The 25,686-nt window shown below is 30.7% G+C and overlaps 1 protein-coding gene across 2 annotated transcripts; it reads left to right on the top strand.

Moving 5' to 3' along the window:
- Nucleotides 1-1,198: 1,198 nt before the first annotated feature.
- LOC145322622 (protein NATD1) lies at nt 1,199-24,995 on the top strand. 2 transcript variants are annotated; one of them, XM_080164770.1, is made up of 7 exons: nt 1,199-1,281; nt 21,394-21,496; nt 21,856-21,962; nt 22,500-22,570; nt 22,873-22,968; nt 23,697-23,753; nt 24,558-24,992. In XM_080164770.1, the coding sequence occupies exons 2-7, from the start codon at nt 21,466-21,468 to the stop codon at nt 24,598-24,600; spliced, it is 405 nt and encodes a 134-aa protein (XP_080020896.1). In that variant the 5' UTR covers nt 1,199-1,281; nt 21,394-21,465; the 3' UTR covers nt 24,601-24,992. The 2 variants fall into 2 exon arrangements, with proteins under 2 accessions (XP_080020896.1, XP_080020897.1); XM_080164771.1 differs by lacking the exon at nt 1,199-1,281 and adding an exon at nt 5,867-5,890 and having other exon boundaries at nt 24,558-24,995.
- Nucleotides 24,996-25,686: the final 691 nt, after the last annotated feature.

Genomic DNA, 25,686 nt, shown 5'->3' with positions numbered 1-25,686 from the left:
CAGCTTTGATCCAAGAAGGGAAGGAATTTGACTTTAAATAATACCGGTACCTAAAATTTTCATAATTGTAAAAAACTTTGGGTACATTAATCGAGTTTTTATTGGTTTGTTCCAATTCTGATTATTATTGGAGATGTACCTAAAAATTATTTTATCGTCAATTGTCCAATGCTAAAAACATAATTATTTTTGCCTTTCCTTTCATCCCCTTATTCATATTATTCATCCTTTTAAAACATAAAGTTGACGGTGAAATATTCTCTTTGCAGGGATGCCGGAATAAGGATTATTCTTACCTCCAATTTTTTTATGAGAAAAAAAAACTATTATTACTTAAAATTGTTGATTATTTTAGTCATGATACCTTACTTATTGTTTTTGGATCATAGAACTTCCACCACCTTATTTTTTATTTAAAAGAAAGATATTTAGTTTTCTGGTTCCTGCTGGGGGCTTCAACCCACTAGGTCCTTAATTCTACGGGGATCTAACCATATGGGGCTCTCATAACCTTTACCTAACCTAATGTGGACCACATGGATATGAGTGAATCACCTAAAATTTAAGGAAAAAGAAATGGGAGGAAAAAGAGCTATAGTCCCTTCCTTCCCTGATTGTGTTCTATTTTAAAAAGTTATCAATATTCATAGTAGAACTAGAAAACTTTAGTCGTCATTTCGTCTGTCCTTTTCATATTCGTGGTTATTATGTTTGATTAATGATTATGACTAAGGTCTGACTTTAATTCTAGAAATTTCAGCAATAGTGTTCAGTTTGCAAATTAACATTTTTGACCTATTCTAACATTACAGACAATAAATTCTTTAATTGCACTATCTTTGTATGTTTTGTCTTTAGTAAAGAATTTCAATTGTTTATTGTCAAAGGAACTACCGGCCCTAAGCTCTTATGATTTCAAAACACTTATAGGTCAAAAGAAGGAATATGACAATTTTTGGGGTTGTAAAAAAGATAAATTGCCCTCCCCCCCCAAAAAAAAATAATACCTCCTTTTCCTGCCAAAACATTCTCACTTATTTCCGTTTATAACTTGATTGAAAAGAGAGGCCCTACTTCCCCCTTCCCTTGTCCAAGCACCCCTAGAGGCCTCTGGGGGTGCATCTGCTATTTAATTTATTATTTTTTTTCTAATCTTAAACTGTGAAAGTATTTTTGTCGTTACATTGAACTTTTTTAGGCCATAGAAGACGCAGCAAAGAAACAAATATCAAAACAGGCAGAAAAATTTCCACAGGCTTCAAAAGGATTTGACATTGATAGGTAACCATTTTTGATATTGTTATCGGCAAAGCTTCAATATAACAAGGGTATACTTGTACGAATTTATAAAAAAAAGTTTTTTTATTCTTTGACTAAATAACATTGGGAACTTAAATGAATTTTGATTGGTTGGTTCCTGTAGTTTGTTGTCCAAACGTTTCAAACACTAGTTGTAATCTACAGAAGGGGTAATTTTGTCTGTCAATGGGGATGTACATCAATTTATCGGCCACTTTCTTTTCTAACATTTTCATTTTAACTTATAAAAAATAATCTTCTTTCCAGTATAGCTTCTAAACCGATTAATATCAACTGGATTAGAACTGGTTCTCAGCCATGGCCCATGTATAGCATTATTTTTCAGAAAATTTTCTACGAATATAAAAAAATCATAAGATTAAAACCAGATAATATCCGTTAAAAGCTGTCTATAGTACAATGCGATGAATAACTATTATTTAATCAATTGACCATGTATTTAAATCAATAGTAAAATTATAATATGAAACATGATCTTGAGGACAATAAAATATATTATAAATAACCAAGATTAAATAATTTGCTAAATGGTGTTTAACTATGTTGTAAATGTAGTTAATGCAATAAGAAACAGTTTAGGAAATTAGTGTATTGTAAGAATTATGTTGTACCCATTACTTACTATCAGGGATAAGGATTAGGAAATTAGTATATTATAAGAATTATGTTGTACTCATTACTTACTATCAGGGATAAGGAATAGGAAATTAGTGTATTGTAAGAATTATGTTGTACTCATTACTTACCATCTGGGATAAGGATTAGGAAATTAGTGTATTGTAAGAATTATGTTGTACCCATTACTTACTATCAGGGATAAGGAATAGGAAATTAGTGTATTATAAGAATTATGTTGTACCCATTACTTACTATCAGGGATAAGGATTAGGAAATTAGTGTATTATAAGAATTATGTTGTACCCATTACTTACTATCAGGGATAAGGATTAGGAAATTAGTGTATTGTAAGAATTATGTTGTACCCATTACTTACTATCAGGGATAAGGAATAGGAAATTAGTGTATTGTAAGAATTATGTTGTACTCATTACTTACTATCAGGGATAAGGAATAGGAAATTAGTGTATTGTAAGAATTATGTTGTACTCATTACTTACTATCAGGGATAAGGAATAGGAAATTATTGTATTATAAGAATTATGTTGTACACATTACTTACTATCAGGGATAAGGATTAGGAAATTATTGTATTATAAGAATTATGTTGTACCCATTACTTTCTATCAGGGATAAGGATTAGGAAATTAGTGTATTGTAAGAATTATGTTGTACCCATTACTTACTATCAGGGATAAGGATTAGGAAATTAGTGTATTATAAGAATTATGTTGTACTCATTACTTACTATCAGGGATAAGGATTAGGAAATTAGTGTATTATAAGAATTATGTTGTACCCATTACTTACTATCAGGGATAAGGATTAGGAAATTAGTGTATTACAAGAATTATGTTGTACTCATTACTTACTATCAGGGATAAGGATTAGGAAATTAGTGTATTATAAGAACTATGTTGTACCCATTACTTACTATCAGGGATAAGGATTAGGAAATTAGTCTATTATAAGAATTATGTTGTACCCATTACTTACTATCAGGGATAAGGATTAGGAAATTAGTCTATTATAAGAATTATGTTGTACCCATTACTTACTATCAGGGATAAGGATTAGGAAATTAGTCTATTATAAGAATTATGTTGTACCCATTACTTACTCTCAGGGATAAGGATTAGGAAATTAGTGTATTATAAAAATTATGTTGTACTCATTACTTACCATCTGGGATAAGGATTAGGAAATTAGTGTATTATAAGAATTATGTTGTACCCATTACTTACTATCTGGGATAAGGATTAGGAAATTAGTCTATTGTAAGAATTATGTTGTACTCATTACTTACTATCAGGGATAAGGATTAGAATTTAGGAAATTAGTGTAATATAAGAATTATGTTGTACCTATTACTTACTATCAGGGATAAGGATTAGGAAATTAGTGTAATATAAGAATTATGTTGTACCCATTACTTACTATCAGGGATAAAGATTAGGAAATTAGTGTATTGTAAGAATTATTTACACATTACTTAATTAGTGGTTTCTCTCAAAGGGCCTGGCGACCAACCACCTTACCTTCCTCCCCATCCATGTCCCTTCTCCGTTAATTTATCTTTGCGGTACCAATTGTAGAGTTGCTCCGCTTTCTATATCATACCTAATTATTACAGGACTCATCATGCACTGCTTGAAATCAAAAGGACAATTCTAACATACATAAATTAACCATAAGACCTATCCGCTACAGACGGACGTACAGACTAACGTACAACAATTTTAAATCCTATCTTTCCTTTGAAAGTAATATCTTCAAACCTTTTCCTCCAGTCATTTTAATTCATTTAGCAAATAAATAATTCAGTTTCCAGTATGGGTTGAAATCGATTAATACCCGCTGGATTATAACCAGTTCTTAGAAATAATAAAAAATCATATATAGGCATAATAGTACAGATAATATTCCGCGAATATTGAATAATAATCAAAAAATCATTACCATTGCCTTTTGTTTTAATCTTATAATTTTTCATTTTAATATCCGCGGAAAAGTGGTAAATATATGCTGCGGTAAATAACTATTTTTTCAACTGAGCTGTGGTGGGGAAAGGTGGGTTTGTGTAGGGGATATAATTTTATTGTCTGTTATTGTAACCCTAAATTCCTGGGAACCAGTTAGTATGGCATCAGCCCATTCTTTGCACACAACTAAAAGTGCTCAGCTGCAGATTAAATGGAATAGGCCTGACTCTGAGTACATTTTTCCTAGGATTTGGTTCTGGGGACATTTGATGCTGTTGTATTACAGCACACGTTTTTAAGAATTTCAGCTTGGAAGTTCAGCATGGAATGGGTATCTGAAGGGATAAGACAATGAACGATAAATTTATATACATCCCAAAAACAAAATTAGCCGTCCTGTAGATTCTAAAATTATTGGCAGGTAAAAATGTTTTGACTCTGCTAGTTTAAACCAACCAATCAATATAGTTCTCAAGAGGTTTTTTCATTCGTTGGATTAAAATGGAGTGTTTTATCAATCTTTATTGGTTTGTTTACGTTAGCAGTGTCCAAACCTTTGAACCAAACTGATAATTTTAATCTAAAGTACAAGTATTTTTTTCATGTTATTTGGAATGTAGATAAATTTGTCTGACATTGTCTTATCCCTTTAGATTTCTGGTTTCAACCGCTTTTCATACTTTGAGCTTCAGTCGTGTGGTGTTGTTAATGTGATTACAGGGCTACTGGTGAACCATAGGAACCAGTCTAGTACAATATTTTTATTGCAAGATAAATCCAATTTTGCTGTTACAATGTGTAACATGAATGCAGAGAGTTTTCTTACCACAGGGGTAAAGTTATAGGCAGTCACTGGAATAAATGTATTAAGCATAGATGTATAACATCTTCCTAAATCCAGTGTATTCGTTTGCTAGCAAATTGCTTTCTGCTCTTTTGTAGGAACTTGGCTGTGTTAATATAATCGACGCTATTGGCTGATATCCATAGACCCAATTAAATGTATGCATAGGGTCCACGGGGTAGGAACATACAGTTATTAACCCCTTCCCTCTCTATCATTTTACTTTAATGTCAATGGCATTGGAATTTTTAAATGTAATTGATTTGTTAAAGTTAGGGAAATACGATGTTTAAAAATAATTATTGGTCGAATTTAAAAGAATGATAAAAAATTGTGAAATCAAAATAATACATTTTCTCGTATTCATTCGAAGCTGGTGGATAGGAACCGGTTTTCATCCGTACGAAAGAACTATGTGTAGCATCGTATTATAAACGTCTTTCTACGAATATAGAAATGTACAATCATAAGATTAAAACCAGTTTTTTTAGCCGGTGCCTTCGGCACCTCGGGGCTAAAAAACTAGTTTTAATCTCATAATTGTACTTTCTATATCCGCGGAAATCCGTTTATAATACGATGCGAGAAATAACTCCCAACCCCCCGTCGATTCAAAGATTATTAATTACACTGATTTTATATTGATTAGATTCTGTTAGTTTTCATTCTCAAACAAGACTTAGGTATTGATTTAAAAACCATCAAAATTCTAATTAGTCTTATTTAAGACCAGTATACAGCTTCAAAATAAGTATAAATACTCTCCATACAATATTTGGAAAAATAAAACTGACCAAAATTTTAAAATTTTACTTATCTGAAACTAAAATAAAGACACATAGCATACAATAAAATCTGCAATGTGTATTGCTCAGGGATGCAGGGATATAAACATATATAATAAAATAACCTCATAGTTTGGTAAAGTTAGGGTTAACATTTGGGGGGAAAAAGACTTGTAGATTAATTTAGCTACCATTATCCCTATATCATCCTGGTAATGTGTATTGTGCCGCTTTCCTTGTTTTCGATTTATCATGTGACAAAACCAACAGTTTGGCAACTCTTTTTATTTTAGTTGTTTTGTTACATTACACATTTTATGTGTGTTAATTTGAAAGAAAAAGTAAGGATTCACGAGTTGAATCATTGTCATTAAGACATGTTAGAATTGTCCTATCGATTTCAAACATTGCATGGTGAATTGATTCCTAAAGTACGATTTAGAATTTGTTTAGACTTACAAATTTATGTTCTGCTCATTAAGGTCTGTCACTCTACAAGAGTTAATGTTCGTTTGTCCTACCGTCTCAGGGCTTCGCTTTTATGAACTTTGTCATTCTTGCAAACGAAAAAAATATGGTAGATTTTGTTACATAAAAGAACATTTCTCTGAAAAAAATGCTGCTTTGTTTGACAGTATACAAATTGTTTTTAAACATTTAACATGCCTAAAATATCTATCTAAAATATATAAGCCCATGCATGATACAAACTGTGCTACATCACTTCTGCATTAAAGCCAGTTAAAATCAGAGATCTAAAGGGATAAGACAATGATAAATTGATGTACATCCCCAATAATGACACTTAAATTACCTATTCTGTAGATTACGATTTGTGGTTGAAAGAATCAACCGACCAATGAGAATTTACCCAAAGAAGTCCCCAAAGTTGTTAAGCCAACAAATAAGATAACGTTATAGAACGTTGGGTACTAGTGTAATAAACACCAGTCTTTCCTTATTCTATACATTATCATACAGGAATTAGACAATTATTAGCCAACAATTGTTTAAGCCTTGTAGATGATTCAAATAGCTTTTTATCAGGGAGTGGACATTGGACTGGTCTGGTAGTTGACACCCAAGGTTTTCTTTTATGTTGACTTAAAAATTGTGGGTATTTAAATGAATCTTAATTTGTTGTCCAGACTAGTAGTGTCTAAAGGTCTCAACCAATAATTTAAATCTACTGAAAGGGTACTTATGTTCATCAACATCGGGGATTTACATCAAATTATCTTCCTTTTCTTGTCCCCGATGATGCCTGAGGTATAATTGTAATACCTGGCTAAACTAATAATTTCAGGGAGGGAGGGGTTATTTGGCTGTTTATTAAACTAGTCCCCAAAGTTTTATATTAACGTTTTCTTATTCGTTGACTTAACATTTTTGGGGACTTTAATTAAATTTTTATTGGTTGGTTCTTAACTTTGAGTGTCTTTACGTTTGAACCATTAAATATAATCTATGTACCAAAGGAGTAATTTTGTGTATCATCATGAGGGATGTACATTATTTTATCGGGAAATGTCTTATACCTTTAGATCCTTGAATAATCATTTTTACAACATATCTACATGCTATTCTTGGCGGTAACTTAAATTTGCGCGAAAACAATTGCTCACTAGTTCAAACTGGAATTTGTATTTAATCCAATTTTTCAGCACAATTTGATCATTTATCTCGGAAACAAACGATTTTAGAATACTGAATAGTATTGGAAATTACGTCAAGTATTTTAGCATTAAAAAGGTTTTTGAATATTTTTAGATGCAGGAACTCTAAAAATTTGACGGTCTGTAAAAAATACAAAATAACATTAAGTAATTTACTGACTTTAACTCTTATTCATATCATTCATCTTGATGATAAATTGATGCAAAATTACCTCTTCTGTATATTAATATCATTGGTTGAAAAGATTTGACACTAGTTTTTATTAGTCAAGGTTTAATAAAAGTAACGAAATTCTTTGAACCACTAATAACCCAGCAAGATATTTCGCCATAGAGTCGCCTTCGAGCTCGTGCAATATATGAACCGATTCCTATGCTAGAGAGAGAGATCATACCCTTCCCGGCTTAATTTAATAAAGAGTAAGATATGTTTTTCTCTCTCTCTTTCTCTCTCTCTCTCTCTCTCTCTCTCTCTCTCTCTTTCTCTCTCTCTCTCTCTCTCTCTCTCTCTCTCTCTCTTTTAATTTTTGCTACTCTGCTACGATATCGATGGCGAACTCGCATGCTACCTTTTGCTTGAAAGGCCGATTTTTCAACGTTTATCGCCAAAAAATTAGGTGGTAATTCATAAGCTACCATTTGAGATATCGAACAACGTACCATGCTAACTTTTTTTTTAAGTTTCGCTGGGAAGGGAGCATTTTTTAAAACTTTGGAAACCAGTGTAATTTATTATCAACTATTTATAAATCCACTAATCTTAAAAAATACAATGTTAAATATGCATTTACTAAACAAAATTGTGCTGCTTGTTATCTCGCTTCTTAGACTTTGTTGCTTTTAAAAAGAATGGATATTAAATTAAATTTTTCCTTGTAATGCGATATTGAAATGTGCGAATATTTGAACTTTTTCAACAGATTTACAACTTTGTTGTGCAGACTGCGAAGATCACACCAATAGACTTGTAGAGTAGCTGCGGAAGAGAAAGAAACCAGTAGTTCCCTCTTTGTTCTTTCTTACTTAATATTCTTAGGGATCTTAAAGGATAAGACAATGGTCGATATATTTTTATTTTTGACACTAATAGTTTGGAAGAAACCAAAATTCAAGAAAAGTACCAACAGTTTTTGAGCTAACGAATAAGAAAGAATGGTTGTAAAACCTTGGGTACCAGTGTAATTTAGAGTACAATATAATCTCAATCCTCCTATTTCTGAAATCAGTTCATATTTTTATTATTATACAATATACATAAGGATAGTATTTCAAGTTATCTATTTTCTCACCTCCTATCTTAAAGCTTACAAATTGAATTTTGCAAACAACGGCTTTTATTGTTTTGCTGTGAGAGTGAGTTTGCAATAAATCTCAATGGAATTTCAATTCTTAAGAGGAAAGGTTAGCTGGTACAGGGGGAAAAAATCTGCAAAATTGGAATTTTTAATAAAAGCATGTCTGTGTGTAGCTTAAAACGCAAGAAAAATAATTAAATTGAGGGGCGGGGGTTAGTTTGTTTGACTTATTAAACTGCGAACCAAAAAAATAGGCAAATCTGAATTTTCAAAATGCCAGCTTCATTATTCATTTGAGACGAATTTACTGTAAATATAATATGTAGATGCATCTTTTTGTTACAAGTTTCCACCGTTGACTTTTTATAATTCAGCACCAATGAAGCACAAGATCTCAAAAACAGCATTTTGGGTAAAAACTGGTGAACCAAAAATATATGCAAATCCAAAACAAATCAATGGAAAAACGATTTTTTTGCACTTTTCTTCTGTTTTAAAGATTGATTCTGATCAATTCACAATTTTTTAAGGGGTTTATGCATTAATTATTATGAAATGTAGTATAAGGTAGAAATTAATAATTTTTTAAATAAGAAATATTAGAAAAAAAAGAAATTCAACCCTTATCACTTTAGAGGTCAGCTGCTGACCTCCAGTTTACTAATACATGTTAAAGAAAAAAATTACCCTGAAAAGTATACAAAAATGCTTTTTAATGTGCTAAAAAAAAACATTTTAAAATCTTGATTTTGAGGATGATGTCCTTTCAGATGCTCCTATTGGTGATGATGGTGAGCCAAATGTTATCTAAGTAGGTACATGCCCATTACAACAACTTGACTATCAACCTATGTACCATTTTTTGTATTCATAGCAATCTTCAATGGAGCCTCAAGACAAGAAATATAAACATCTTCTAAAAACGACAGTATTTACCTTATGCATTGGAGTAATTAAAATTGCAATTTTTTTCTTTTTTATTACTGCTTGGCTGGAGGCTGCTATGAATACAAAAATTGGACCATAGTTCAATATATAAGTTGTCATCATAGTCATGCACTTTGATAACATTTGGCTCACCAACACTACCCATAGGAGCATCTTAAAGGCCATCATCCTCAAAATCAAGATTTTAAAATGAATTTTTTTAACACATTAAAAATCATTTTTGTATACTTTTGGGAGTAATTATTATTTTTAATATGTATTTAGCTTCATCCATAAGACTGGAGGTCCGCAACTGTCCTCTAAAGTGATAGGGCTCGAATTTATTTTTTTCTAATATTTCTTATTTTAGAAAATCATTAATTTCTACCTTATACTACATTTCATAATAATTAATGCATAAATCCTTTTAAAAATTGTTAATTTATCAGAATCAATCTTTAAAACAGAAGAAAAGTGCAAAAAAATCGTTTTTCCATTGATTTGTTTTGGATTTGCATATCTTTTTGGTTCACCAGTTGTTACCCAAAATGCTGTTTTTAAGATCTTGTGCTTCATTGGTGCTGATTAATAAAAAATTAACGGTGGAAACTTGTAACCAAAAGATGCATCTACATTTATATTAACAGTAAAATCATTCTAAATGAATATTAAAGCTGCTATTCTGCAAATTCAGATTTGCCTATTTTTTTGGTTTGCAGTTTAGATTAGGTTAGGTTATGTTGTACTGGGTATACTTACAGGGCTAGGTATACCCGCAGGAGGCACATAAAAAAATTATTCGCCCTTCCTTATTTTGAAAATAATTGTATTTGGAGGGGGGGGGGGGAATAAGTGCTCAACCGGTCAATTGTTTGAAAGCACCAATAAATGCAATGTAGCAAAAAAATCTTAATCTATTTCTAACATTATAGAAGTTTTAATCTGTTATGATCCCCTGTTTGTATATTTGTACTCTCTGTATATTTAACTAGCGGCTGCGCACCAAGCATCTAGGAGCTCTATATTCAAAGGAGTAAGAAAAGTAGGAAATAGCCTAACACAAAACTTAGATATAGAAATTAAGTAGCTTAAAACAATCCAGGGACCTATAAGAAGATTCCATACATAGACGTCCAAGGGGGGGGGGGTAATGGGGCGATTACCCCCCCCCCCCCATTTAAAATTTACCCCTACCCTGGGGGTGCCGTAGGCACCCCCAACCATTAAGGAGGGGGTATTTACCCCCCCCAAACAATTTTTGGGGGGGTAAATACTCCCCCCAAAATAGAAAATCTCTAACAAAAAAAATTTTTGCGCGCTTCGCGCGCATTTTTAATACTAAATTTTTGATAAAATTTAAATTATCCCCCCCAAAAATTTTACCCCGGGGGTAAATTTTGGGGAGGGGGTAAACATATTTTACCCCTGCCAACAGATTTCAGGGGGGGTAATTACCCCCCCCAAGCAAATTTTACCCCCGGGTAAAAAAAATTTGCGGCGCGCTTCGCGCGCCATTTTACCCCCCCCCAAAACCGATTTAACCCCCCCTTAAAAAAATTTTACCCCCCCAAAATAAAATACTTGGACGCCCCTGATTCCATAAAATTAAGAAACTCAATCGGTTGAGTAGTTATCGAAATCTTAAGCTAAAGAAAAACTTATTACTTTATATAATGGGATTTGAAGCTTTAATCGTTAAATTAAATGGTTTTTATTCCTAAACAGCTGCCTATAAGTCAACATTGAGGTCCTTTTCAAAACTTTTAAAACATTATTCTGCTTTTCCACTGTTTAAGTTAAAATTGTGGGATAAGGAAAGTTGAAAGGGCATAGAAATTTAAATTTTGTGAGATTCTGAATTCCCTAGCACAGCTGATTCTTGTTGTAACCTTTCTTTTCACAAACATTCAATGTTATACATTAGACGGTTTCAAATGTGTTTTGTTCTGTTTCTTCGCACATGTATAGATATATGGGTGCTTGCCTATAAAGTTTCATCGACTACTGAATCCCCTAACACCCGCCCTTTTTTTATTTAAAAAGAGAAATTAAATATAGAGACTGGTTTTACAAACATGGTCTCTCATTCATTAGCTTATAAGTTTGATAACTTAATTGATTTTGATTGGTTGGTGCTATTACTTTTTTATATCTACAGAAGGACTTTTCAATACTGTGTGTACATTTGAACTTTTACTAAATGATATTTTTAAGTCGAATTAAGAATATTTTCTTGTGAAACTTCATGCAGTCTAACTAATTAATAGAAAATTAGAAAAAGCTTGTCACCAAAAGAAATTATAACACAGTCAAAACATTTGTGACAAAACCAGGGATCTTCAGGGATAAGACAATGGACAATAAATAGATGTATACTGCATCCCCAATTATGGTTAACAAAATTGCTTCATCTGTAGATTAAAATATTGATGGAAAATTCGGGTCACTGCTAGCATGTACCAACCAATCAAGATATCAAGTTTCCAGAGTTTTTTTCATAGTAAATGAGCATATGGGTTTTTGGTATAATTATAAGAACAAAAAAGTTGCACCATTTCTAAAAGATTTGGAACCCTCTATTTTGCATTGAATAATATTTGTATGGAGGTGTTATGGTTGATATGTAGGTAAATATTTCACCCCATTTTCTATTCATACGCAATTTTAGGTCATATATAGAATTCATATTAATACCGTTTGCCTTTCTGTTTGGAAATTTTATTAATAAAATGTGATTTAAACTGAAGTTTTATTTCTGTTAAGTTAAAAGTCCTTACGATTAATACCTATGGCTAAAAACGAGTAAAAAGACTTTCTTCAATTAAATTATGACAATAATGGGCTAGCTTAACTCATTGGTCAATTTTGAGTTCTACAAAGTTATAAGCATTGTTTTCTGTAATTTTTAAGGGAATCAATGATGGCATAAATGTCACGTTGTCAGTCGCGTTGATAGTTTTTTTAAAAAGCCAAAAAAATACTCTGTTATGGTTTTTTTTGTAGCGAAGATAATTTACAGTTCACTTTGTTTACCAGGCCGTCAGTCCGTAACGCTATGGGGAAATGTAATTTTTCTCAGCTGTTAAGATAAAGGTCTGATTTATTTTAGAAGATTCCATTGCATCCAGTATCTAATTTTCTTTGACCGGTGGTTTGCATTTCTTTAAAGCTGCTTTTATATTAATCTTGTACTTAACTGTTGTTGTTTGTTTTTACGAGGAAAGTCTGTTTTCCGGCCAAATAATTTAATTTACCATCTTAAGTTTATTGCTGGTCACATTTCTAAAGAATTGCTTCAACCTAGCTTACCCTATACTATTCACCTTCATAGATAGGGACACATTGTTGTAAAATAATATTGATAACAAAACCTGCAAAATGTAAAAGTTATGAATGGTCAGTTTGCTGAAACGGAATATTTGCTTAGTCCATCCCTTTATCCATTTGAAAAGACTGTATATTTGTCTAAGACAGCAAAAGCTTTAGTGTAAATGAGGCTTCAAGCAGCAATTATTTTTGGATGGGACTCTATTTGGGGGGGGGGGGGGGGGTGCTCAAGCTGCTTCATATGTTATTGGATACATAAAGAAATGAAAAATAAATTATTGAAAAATAATTGATTCGATACTTATGGAGATAAGTGTATTTCTTTTTAAGAATTTAATTCTAGATCCTAGGTAACCTTTAGCTCATGATTTTCAAAGGAAGTTTAAATATGTCCATTGTTTGCTCTAAATAGAGTAAATGTGTGAGGGAACAATTTAGAGATTGCCAGAAATACAGGTATAGGACAATGGGGGAGGAATAATATATTCTCAATTTTTGTATGAAATATTGTATATTGGGGAATAAAGGGTTGTAGATTAATTCAACATTCCATTTTCCAATATTACTTTTTCAAGTCAATAATAGCATAATAATTTCAACACATAGATGATTAGGTACAATTTTGTGGTATCTTTTATTCATGGTTAATCACTTTTAGTTCTATCAATTTTGATGTATTTATTAAGATGCTTTTAAACAAGGATGGCAACATCCATAAAAGCGAAGCACTGAAACGGTAGGACAAACGGACATTAACATTTGTATAGTGTCAGAAATGAATAATCACAATATAAATGTATTAGAGTCGAACCAAAATTGTAAGTAAATTTGTTAAAAAACTGCTGGATACAGGATAATGTTTATGGACTTACTTACATTTTTAGGACTAGATTATAGAGTTGCTTCGCTTATAACATTATACTTTGTTGTCCCAGGAATAAATATACCAAAAATCAGATCAATCGGATAATTAGATCACATGAAAATTTGTTGTTAAAAAAGTTAAAAAATCGACAAATTTAAAATGGACGTACGGACATTCTGATAATGATTATAGAGTTGCTTTCTAAATCGTACCTAACTACTAAAGGAATCCCCATGCAAAGTTTGAAATCGATAGGACAATTCTAACATGCCTTAATTAACGAAAAAAGCTATCCGTTACGGACGGACGGACGGACCGACTCTAATTACAGAAAAGCTTCGCTTTAAAAAACTGCAGGTACACTTAATACTAAATGACACTTTATAGGGGTTTTAAATGGATTGTAATAGTTATTTATCGCATCGTATTAAAGTCAGCTTTCTGCTGATATTAAAAAGAAAAATTAAAAGATCAAAACCGGTATTCTTAAACCCGAGGTGCCTACTGATTTATATTTAAATATTTGTAGAAATTTGTCTGTAATACGATGGTATTCATGAATTTTCAGTAATGCTGAGAACTGCGTTTGAATATTAATCGGTTCCGAAGTCATACTGAAATAATCTTCATCCTAGAACCTTATTTGTTTTAAATCAAGAATGATTTATGAATTTATTTTATCATCTGTAGTATACATTCTTGAAAACTAAGAGGCCAAGTTTGCCTATTTCTGTAATAAAATATTTTGCATAATATATGTATATGAAGCACAGTAGGAAATAATAAAAATATTGGGAGGAAATTTTTATGAGCTCTTTAGTTTTCTAGTTTTATCAGGAATACAGGACTAGGTCTTGTTCACCTAATTCTTGTTTGTTATATTTTATCTTTGGTAGCTTATAATTAACAAATGAAATAGAGGGATGATGATGAATTTAAATTTATTGTCATTTCCTTCCCTGTAGTTTTGCACTTTGTGTGTTGTTAATTGCTACATTTTATGGCAATATAAATTTTCTCAATGCTCTTAATAAAACATTTCAATATACAGTAAATATTCTTTTTGTTTCTACAGATTGTTATGCGAACAAGATCAGCTCCAAATGGATTTCCTATTCTAGCCCTAGTTTCCTAAAGTTTACAGCAGATAACCCAATTATTGCAGACCCTTTTTTCAGCTACTCCGGAAATTTGCGAAAAACAAAGCGATTTATACATTATACATTTAAAATTTTAATGTTTAAAATTTTAATTTTTTTTTGGAAGTTTGAAGCTTTTTTAGCTAATAGCAAATTTCGAGATAGGACGCGGACGCTAGGTACACTTTCGGAAACTAAATTGGAGTTCATCGCGAACAAGGGTAATAATGTCCATAATTAACGCAAGAATTATGGACTTGTTGGTGCATAATACCTTTTAACATAAAATAATAATAAAGATTTCTAAGTATTTTTGTTGATTATAATTTTAACAAAGAGAATAATGCCAAAAGTAACAGCACTTTTAATTAAAAGGTTTTTTTAAAACCTGTAGGTAATTTAATTTTTATAGAAACTCGTTAGATAAACTGTAATATTAGAAAAGTTTAAAATTTAATTGTTGCAAAATTAGATTATTGCATGTTCTGTCAACAAATCACCATTATGCTGTAGTCCCACTAATTATTGAGCACTTCAGTTTTCAAATTTTTGGAATTCTACCAAAAACGTAATTTGTATTAACTCACTGTAATGTGTGGTAGTATATATTTAGTTACAGAGTAGCTGCACTACTTGAAATAGTCAAAAATGGAATCCAAGTTCTTGATTTACAAATATGAAAAAGAATGAATATATTTGTCTCTTATGTTTGGATACAAAGAAATATATTCCCCCATTTGGCTTTAAAGATATCATTACTTATTCTGGCTTCCACTCATCCTTTACATTGATTCCTATGCTTTTCTTAATCATTTGCAATTTCCAGTGAATATTGTTATTATTCTATCATTATAAAGGGAGGGAGAGAACATTTGAGTGTAAATTACACATGTACCCAAAGTTTAAAAACTTTAACAATATTATCTTATACGCTGCTGGCTTTAAAACTGGTACTATAAGTGACTTAGTTGTTTGGTAACAAAGTAAATCAAAAAAACCAAAAACTAATTTTAATCAATAGAAGGGTTAATTTTGTTTATCATCATAAGTATATTTATTATATTAATATTTTTATCAATGGTTCTATATTTCTCATGGGCTAAAGAAAAAATGATAATCTCTTATGAAAGAAAATCTGCCTATAGATACTTTGAAAAATTTTCCCCACCTTGCAAAATATTGCATAAGAAATAGTATGTGAGACACAAGGTTGGTAGAACAGGACATATTCATATCAGGGATCTAAAGGGATAAGACAATGGCTGATAAATTGATATACATTCCCAATAATGATACACAACATTTTATTTCTGTAAAATACAATTAGTGGTTGAAACGTTTAGACACTCAGCTAAATGATCAAACCAATCAAAATAAAATGTCCCCAAGATTCTTAAGCAAACGAATAAAAAAACGTTTTTTTTTAGGGATTAGTGTAATAAATAGACCCATGTACCCTCCCTCCCTGCATACATATGTAAAGCTAGGCAATTTTTAACACATTTTGCAATTAATCAAAAAATGCAAAAGTTTTTACATTTACATGTACGACTTGACAAGAATATAAAATTGTCTTGAGATTTAGTTATATTTTAAAATAGGGAGGATTTCTATTTGTTACTTATGATCTCTGAGCAACGCTTTTATCTATCCATTGATATGTTAGGATATTTTATAAAATTTTAAAACTAATAATGAACTTTGGGATGGTATTCCTAAAGTTCTTAGAAATCTTATATCAGTGTTTAAATAGTTTTTATATTTAAAATGCAGTTTTAAGGGAATTTTTGCCCATTAATGATATAACACAAAAAATGAGAACAAAATTATTTCAATTTCTAAAGGCTGGTATTTTTTTTTATTTTGATGGCAAGGGCGTGTGTAAAACTTTTACTAGGGGAACTAATTAAAATTCTCAAATTTAGTTTGCCCTTTTTAGACTTATTTTAAATCTTATTTAATTGCCTACAAATATTGTTACCATAGTAATTAAATACTTTTTTCATAAGCTTGGGGGAGGGGGTGGGAGAATACGTCTAAACTACCCTGCACCATTTTTCGCATTGACATATTAACCTTGCACTTGATGCATTTGTGCCAAAACATTCTAAAGATGTCAAAAATGCAATAAAAACTGAACATATTATTTCACCAAAAATATGTAGAAAATATTACGAAATTCAAATCATTTAATGGAAAATTTATAAATTAAGTATTGAAAATTCCTCCTATAAAAGTAACATGATGTTTGTCTGTGTGTACCAAAGGATCACACTAAACGCTGAGCTAATATGGTTCTTCTTTATAGTGGATCTGGGAAGGTTTATAACCTAAATCATATAAGTTGTAAAATATAAGAGTGTATTTTTAAATGATTATTAAAAAATTATCTACCATTTTGTATCCCTACCTGTCAAACATATTATACAAACCTGCAAAACCACTTTTCTTCTCCTCCACCCTCTCTCATGGAGGGAGGGTAATTGGACTGTAAATTGCACTAGTCCCCAAAGTTTTATAATAACGTTTCCTTATTCATTAATTTAACAACGTTTGGAACTTTTCTTCAATTTTGATTATTTGGTTCATTAGGTTGAGTGTACAACTGTTTCAACCAATGATAGTAATCTAAAGAAGGGGTGATTTTGTGCATCATTATTGGGGACGAACATCAATTTAACGACTATGTCTTATCCCTCAAGATCCCTGACTCTTTCCAGTTTTACTTCTCCTTCTCGCTTTCTTTCCAGGGATGTAAAGGGATAAGACAATGGCCAATAAATTAATGTACATCCCCTATGATGATACACAAAGTTACCATTTCTGAAGCGTAAGGTTAGCCAAATGCCCATCTCTCTCTGCTTTCACTCACTCGGTCATCTTTTGAAGTGAAAGGTAAAATCATTGAATAAAAATAAATATACAGTGTTAGTGATTATTAAAGTTGTCAATTCATTAAATGTTTGTAGCATACATAACAAGAGAATAATGATTATGTCTAACTGAAAGACTTTTCAAATTTGCATAAGTCACAAGTTCAAAATTTTTTTACTATTTTATTTTGTAAATGAATTACATGTTAGAAAATTTTAATACTTAATAACTTAAACATAATTAGAAATCAAAATATCGTTATGCACTAATTTTATATTGATAAAGTCTGCATGAAACTCCTCTTTTATGATTATGTTTTTTTTTATAACTGGTAGTTTATCCTAAAGTTTATCTGTATCCTATGACTAGTTTAGATTAGGGGACCCATGGATTTGGTCTTGTTTAGCAAAGAAACCAGACATATCAAAAGTAAAGTAATGTGCCTTATAACATTTTACTTAGAAAAATTCCTCTAAGAGTTTATCTTTAAGGGCAGGCATATTATTCTTAAAAGTTTTTCTTATTATTAAGCATTCTCTCTTATCGTATGTTCTGGTTTCTTGAGTCCTCCATGGCAAACTCCGTGGGTCCCCTCTAGTGTGGATGTATAAATTCCAAACTGTTCTCTGATGCAGTTTTCTTGTAGTGTGTAGAAGTAATGCAAAATAAGGTAGTTTATGCCAAACATCTAACATCATAATATTTCTTTCCAGGGGATATTTTTCCTCCAATGAATGAGGGGAAGATTGTGTTTGTGTGTTTATCTTTGTTTCTTTATCTTTTTGTATATCTGTGTGTATTTTTGTTATGTGTTCACACTGCTATTGAAGTTGAAATATGTTGTATCACGGCTGGTTTTTTATTAAATGAATAAGTTAGGGTACAATGTTTGGCACTTTCGATATAAGTAAATGATAATAAAAAACCCATAGAATGCGATAATAACTTCAGAAAAATCGAAGAAAATAGTTTTCATACTTAATTAACGTTTTTAAGTTTTTCTTCAAAAAGTTTAGATAAGATGCCTTTAAAAGTCGTCTATGATTTTGTCAGGGATAAAAATGTAACTTTAAAATAAGAATTACAACATATTTTGTCAATTAGTACAAAGTAAAATTTTGAACATTTTATTGATCAGTATATTTTTTAAAATGTGAAGTAGAAACCTGAATATTTTATCATGAAAATTGTGTTATGATTTGATTGTCTGCTAGATTACAAGAAAAAAGATACTGACAGTACTTGTTGGTTCTTTAAAAAAAATTAGGTAGATTACTTTCAGAACCCCTCTTTTTGCAACGTTATTTTAATAGAACAGAGACGTAATCTTAGTGTACTCAATATCTAGACAGCCAACCATTGTTTTAGAATTGTTCAATTTTTTTAACTTCTGATAAAAACAGAATTAATGGTATTTTTGTAAATATTATACCTCCAAGAAATGGCTATACTTCCCAATCATATGTTGTGTGATATTTAAGAGGAATTATTTTGATATAATGTCATTAAAATATTCGTTGAAAAAAGTGCTATTCTAGCTTATACTTTACATTTTAATGTGTATGATAATTCAAATAAAAGATAATGAAGATTTATATTATATTTAATTGTTATAATTATAAAGAAAAACCTGGAAACAGTAAAAAACTGACTTTATTTTATTGACGTAGGGAAAATTTTGTCAAATATTTGAATAAAAAAGCAATATAAAACAAAATAAATTATTTTTAATATAGTCACAAAAAGGCTTAATGAGTTTAGGAAATATTTCATTCACTAATCATGTCATTTAAACTCTATTACATAGAATACAGTGTAAATTTTAATTTTAAGTAATTTCAAATGCATTTTAATACCTTTTAATGATTTATTTTTTGAAACATCTTTTTATAAAATGTTAATGATTTTTGAAGTTATATGTTAAATGTTTTTAAATTATGTTAACATTTTGTTTTAAATGTAGAAAATTGGTAATTCTAAACATTCTAAAAATGATTTTATTAAATTTTCATCACTTAAATTGCATGTTTGATGAAATTTTCAACTGATAATTCAAGAAAAATCGTTTAAGTTTTATTATATTTTACTTTGAAATGTTAAAAAAATATATTATTGTCAAAAATGTGGAAGTTATACTTTCCTCAAAAAAAGACCTAAAACATGCAAATTAACACGTGTAATGAGATTTTTTTTCTTTCAGGTTTAATTTTAAGTAATTATTGATATTTTTTGTAAAAAGGATTTTATATAAAAAGTTTTAAAACTCGAGTTATGTAGTGGTTCTAAAAAAGGTTGCGAATTTATGCAATTTTCTTGCAAAAAAAATTTTCTAGGATTTTAAAAATAGCAAAGGATGTTATTAGACGTACTTACAGATACAATTGCTAAGTCATTTTGGCCAAACACTAAAATAAAGTTTTGACATCTGAGGGCCCATACGTGGTATGTAAGAATGGATTTAGTATTACTTTGATCCTTCACCAAATTATCATTTATTCTAATAAAGTGAAACTTGTAGCTGGCTAAAATAACGATACACCCATTCACCCCTTTTACTCCATCCCCTCCCCTCCTACTGAATAAACAAACTGACCAATAAGTTATATTCAAGCAACCTAAATTGACGACAATTTTCCCCTGACATAATATCCACGTATGTTCTATATCCATCTATGTAAGATGCCTAAAAATTTTGGTTTCATTGATTTTTTAATTCCATTATTTTTCTCATGAAAGCAAGGAAGCATTAGATAAACACATTCTTTATTTTCAGAGCAATTTTTTGTTTTTATCGCAAAGTAGTTGGAAAATCGGTGTACATCCCTAGTGATGATAAACAAAACTACCCATTCTGTAAATTACAATTAGTGGTTTAAACGTTTGGACACTCAACTAAATAAACCAACCAATCAAAATTCAATAAAACCCATTACGGTTGTTAAGCCAACGATAAAGAAAACTTTATTATGATTATAACTTTTACTTTCAATTTCTTTAATAAAGCATCACAGTGTGTGTTGTAGAGTTGATGTGTTGAATACTTTAGATTGTTATTTCAGAGATGGTTGCTTTCTATAGTTTATCTTATAAACAATACTAATATAGCAAAAAGTTACAAAAACCTAAAATGAACTTGGCATTTAAACTGTCAATTCTTACACATTTCCAGTATGGCTTCGAAACCGATTAATATCCGCTAGATTAGAACCGGTTCTCAGTCACTGAAAAATCGTGTATAGCATCGTATTACTGATAATTTTCCACGTATATTAAAAGGAAAATCATAAAATTAATATAAGATTCTTTGTCCCGGAGTTCGGCCCCTCGGGGTTAACAAAGAAATGAATTGAAATTACATTTTGTTTATAAAATTGTTTCAACTATACACCCTTCCTTTCCTCTCTCTTGTTACATAGCCAGTTTCCCCACTTCTCCTTTATTTGTTGGTTGGTTATGTAAAAGTAAAGATCTATACAGTAGCTGTGAATTTAAATTTTATTTTTTATGATATATTTTAACATCTTGACTACTTTTGTATAATTCTTAATGCTTTTTTTCATTTATTTATGTTGTTGTTTTGTATTACAGATGCGATTGATAATGAAATTTTCTTTGAAATATATTTCGTTATGAAGCAGCAGTAGTTACTAATTTATAAATGTTATGGTTGAGATAGATTTATAACTATAAAAAGTGTTTCAAGTCCTTTTTGAGATTTTAAGCTTCTATGTTTATATTTAGGTTTAAACGAACTTTCCAAGCTGAGATAGAGAAAGGTTTGAAAGACGCCAGAGAAAAGAAGAAATTTTAATCATGTTGTTGAATTTTGCTTTAAAAAAATCAGGTTAGTTTAAAAAAAAAAATAATTCGGCGTTCCCACTCAAAGTGCCTTTTAAATAAACCTCTATCCCCCCGGCACCCCCCCCCCCTCCCACCATATATTATAAAAGGGTGGATGGGTCAGGTCAGGTTACATTGAGCAATGGGTTGTCGCACAGGGGTAGTTTATTGGGAGAATAGCTGGGGCTCCATCTCCTACACTTCTGGAGGGGCGGGGGGTTGAAGATTTTTTGTATGAATTCTTGCAATCCCTATAATTTTATTTTCTCTTCTCTATACATAAGAATGCTGCAGTCAATATAATAACTATAATAACAATCATAAATGACAAGTAAAAATTAAACGGTGAATATTCTTTTTCAGGTGTAGCAGTTGGATTATTAAATAACTATACAACAAGAGTTGCTCTTACTAGAAATATTCATTCTAACATTAAAAATCTCTCAGAGCAAGATGTGAAACATATTCAGGTCACTTTTAAAATCTATGTATTAATTTTATGTTTAATTGTTTCTATAACAACTTGAATTTGATAAAGGGAATAGTAGCATATTCAATAATCCGTAAAATTGTGAGCAAGCTTCCAGTCAAAAGCGCTTATTAAATCTTATTTTTCTTAATGTTGACCAATTAATTATAATAATTATACGCATGTTTAAAAACAGTTGACCTAATGTGCGCATTTGACTGGAAGCTTGCTCACAATCGCATAAGCTACTATTCCCTTTTGAAAGGGGAAGAACAAAACACTCACTTTTCGAACCCTCGGTCAAGAAACTCGGAATGAAAAAATCACTGTAACCGCGTGATTTTGTACGATAGTTGATTCACAAAAGTAAAATATAAAACTTAAAAAAACACGGCGTTGTAACCGTCACTGCTGCCGAAACTGCCATCTCTCTGTGATCCTAGTCTAAAACTTTTCAGCGGCTTTTGTCGTCATTGAAATACAAAACTGGTGTAACTTACTTCTTATTTTATCTTGTAAATTATATATTTTCTTTCAGGAAAAAGGTGAATTTATAATCGAAGTGGAAGGACATAAGCCAGCTTTCTTAAGATACCACAAAAAGGAAAGGTAAGATTTGCTCAAAAAAGACAAATAAATTGTAAATAATATGTAAGTTGTACATAAGTTGTATTTTTATGGAGCTTTTAGATGCTTAACTTATATTTTTATCTTAATAAATCATTTAGGTAATAAAATATGAATATCAATTTATGTGGCGATTCAATTGTCTAAAATGTCGCCTCTATATGTCTGATGGCAATTATTACCAAAAATAATTTTCAATTTTATATGTATTAAAGGCATTTTTTTGGTTTTCAAATTCTTTTTCTAATAGTTACATTCTTGTTCTACCTAAACCTATATTGTAGTGTAGAGATAGACCTATATACGACCGTGGTGCCACCGAGTATGGAAGGAAACGGAGTTGCTAAAATCTTGGCAAAGGCTGCCTTAAAGTTTGCTAGGTAAACAGACACAAATATTTTCCAGGAGGATCTGGACAATCATATAGAAAATTGGATGGTTTCCCTCAAAGTTTCTAGTCGTGCACACAGACACAATCCCCCACACCTTCACATTTTAAAGTAAATTTAAAAATACGGGTTGAGGGAGGAGGTTCATTTTTCCTGTGTAAGTTTTAACATTAGGTTAATTGTTGGGAAAGTACCAACAATTATAGAGTTGCTACTCCACTATGTTCTATTGACTGTTACTCAATTTATTATTTATCTCTTGATATTTTGTTTGAAAATTTTAAATTGATTTTATTCTCTATGCACTTAGTAGAATCTTACATAAGATGTTACATATTATTATTATTACATAATTAATGGAATTTATTTAGTTTATTTTGGATATTGCAATAGTATTGAAACTTATTTTGATTCATGAAATGGGAAATTAAATGAATAGGTACTTCCATATAGGATATTTTTATGAGTTTAGCAACTTAGGCCAATAATCTTTAACAAGTCATTACTACAAGGTCTTTATTAAAATTTTCATACTTTTTATATTTATAGACAGTTATCATAAAGATTAAATAAATACATATAGAAAGTAAAAGTAACATTCCCTTAATTTAGGATTAAATCATAGAAGAAATCCTTTTTTTGAGTTGGATGTATAATTGTGTCGGATTTGATTAACCATCTGGGGGTAATACATCTATTGATTGATCAATTGATTTCAGGGAGACTGGACTACCTGTACGTCCAACTTGTTGGTATATAGATGGATACTTAGCAAGGTTTGTGTTATTAGTAGCGCAGCTACCCTATGATTAGGGTATATCAGTGCTTCCGTCCGTATGTCCCTACTTCACAAAGTTCAGCTTAATCAAAGATTTAATTAGAGTTGGTCTGTCTGTATGTATGATATAGTAGGTTTACTTATATTGTAATTTCCTAGATGCTATAAAAGTTAGAGGTTTAATTTTGCTAACAGTTATAGCATTGACAGCCTAAACGCTCCTTAAGTCGAAACTGTTTTTTTTTATATGGGGATTGAAAAAAAACACATAAAATTTGCTAAAAGATTAATATTTGTTCTGTTTCATTATCCTGCAATGTCATATCCCTTTAGATTCTTGGTTTTCTTATTCTTACAATTTCATCACAGCAGTAGTTGGACATGTATCCAATAAAGTAGCTGATCATTTGTCAATGTCATGGGAATCTTTTTAAAATAGACATCTATCTTAAATCACAGCTATGGGTCACGTATTGCAGACAGACGTGACGGACATTTTGAATCATTGAGTAACCTATTTGTACTGTCTTGCCACAAATTTTGGTCACTAACAAAGTGAATTAAAATCTATCACGACAGTAACTGCTAATGATGGATATAGTATACGTGGTGGATATTGTTACATAAGATTTTTTTGCCGTTAATTTTGGTTGCTAATACAGTTCTCATATATTAGTAAATATGTTCCTTCACAGTCAGAGGATGGGGCTAAGTCATAAGGGGGTATATTTATATTAGCCAGCTTGGAGAAAACAATATTACGTATTCTATACCTATCTATTCTTATAATTTTTGATTTTAGGCATCCTGACCCGACCATTAAAGTAATTCCGCCAGAAAAATAGTCAAACTATTGCAGCAAAATGGTTCAAACTTGGAAGAAACCACCGTAGACATTTTCTAGACACATTATCAAAGTTATTTTATAGAATTTTTAAAGTATAATTTTGAGACGTGATCCTTTGAACTTGTAAATAACAATCAATCAAGTGTATCATCATTGGGGATGTACGTACATCAATATTTGCACCTCTAGTCCAATTTTTCATGTCTCACTTCCCTCAATCCCTGTAATGTAATGAATTCAAATAAATCGGATTGTTGTATTGTAGTTGTTCAAATTGCTCATAACATTATTGGCCACTGACCTTAAGCAGACAGATAAAAATTTGCACATGTTATATTTGTCCTTGACTTATCTGTGCTACAGGGAGAAATGAATAAGTGAATTCAGAGGTGGGTTCTTAAAAACATTTACCCCACTAAAATCAGTTTGGAACATTATAACCAGTGGGGCAAATAAAAAATTTGGTAATATTGATTCTTAAAAAACTTTTAACCCACTGGTTATAATGTTCCAAAATGATTTTTTGAGTGAGGATAAATTATCCCCCCTAGACCACTTTTTTGGGACAAAAAATTACTTGACACAAAAAATCCCAAGCTTAAACACAGCTTCACATTGTAATTTTTTTTAAAAATAAAACTAAGAAATCAAAGTAAAAGGAATTATCTGCCCTCAATTGACTCCAAAAAAAATCGCTCATAAAAAAGGGAACAAATTGCTGAGAAAAATTGTCCTCTCATTTTAGGTATAAGCCTATACAAAATGGCAACAAAACGGGGTGCCAAGTTTTATTTGAATTAAAATTCAAATTTTTTTTGTCTTTGTTGGTATTTGTTTTTTTAGACATGTTTTTTTATGCTTAATTTAGATATTTGAAAATTTGAAAAATCTCTGAATTAAAAAAAAATATTCCAAATTTAATTATGGCTACCCAACTTAATCCACTGAACTAGGGAACACTCTTTGGAACATTATTTTGCCCCACTTTTTTTCTCAATTAATTTTTTTTTTAAAATGAGAATCACATTTACCTCATTTGATGTTCCAAAAAAATGGGAAAACAAGGGAGCAATTGAGTGTTCCA

This window comes from Acartia tonsa, chromosome 6, assembly GCF_053477335.1.
Source record: "Acartia tonsa isolate MP-2025a chromosome 6, ASM5347733v1, whole genome shotgun sequence".
Lineage (NCBI taxonomy): Eukaryota > Metazoa > Arthropoda > Copepoda > Calanoida > Acartiidae > Acartia > Acartia tonsa.
The sequence above is the reverse complement of the archived record's forward strand: the minus strand, read 5'-3'. Positions and strand labels throughout refer to the sequence as shown.

What these genes read in the sequence shown, in the direction of transcription:
- LOC145322622 (XM_080164771.1), top strand. Translation starts at nt 21,466, where the DNA reads ATGTTGTTGAATTTTGCTTTAAAAAAATCAG. An exon ending in AAGATGTGAAACATATTCAG is followed by an intron (nt 21,963 to 22,499) that starts GTCACTTTTAAA and finishes ATTTTCTTTCAG; the next exon opens with GAAAAAGGTGAATTTATAAT. An exon ending in GCTGCCTTAAAGTTTGCTAG is followed by an intron (nt 22,969 to 23,696) that starts GTAAACAGACAC and finishes AATTGATTTCAG; the next exon opens with GGAGACTGGACTACCTGTAC.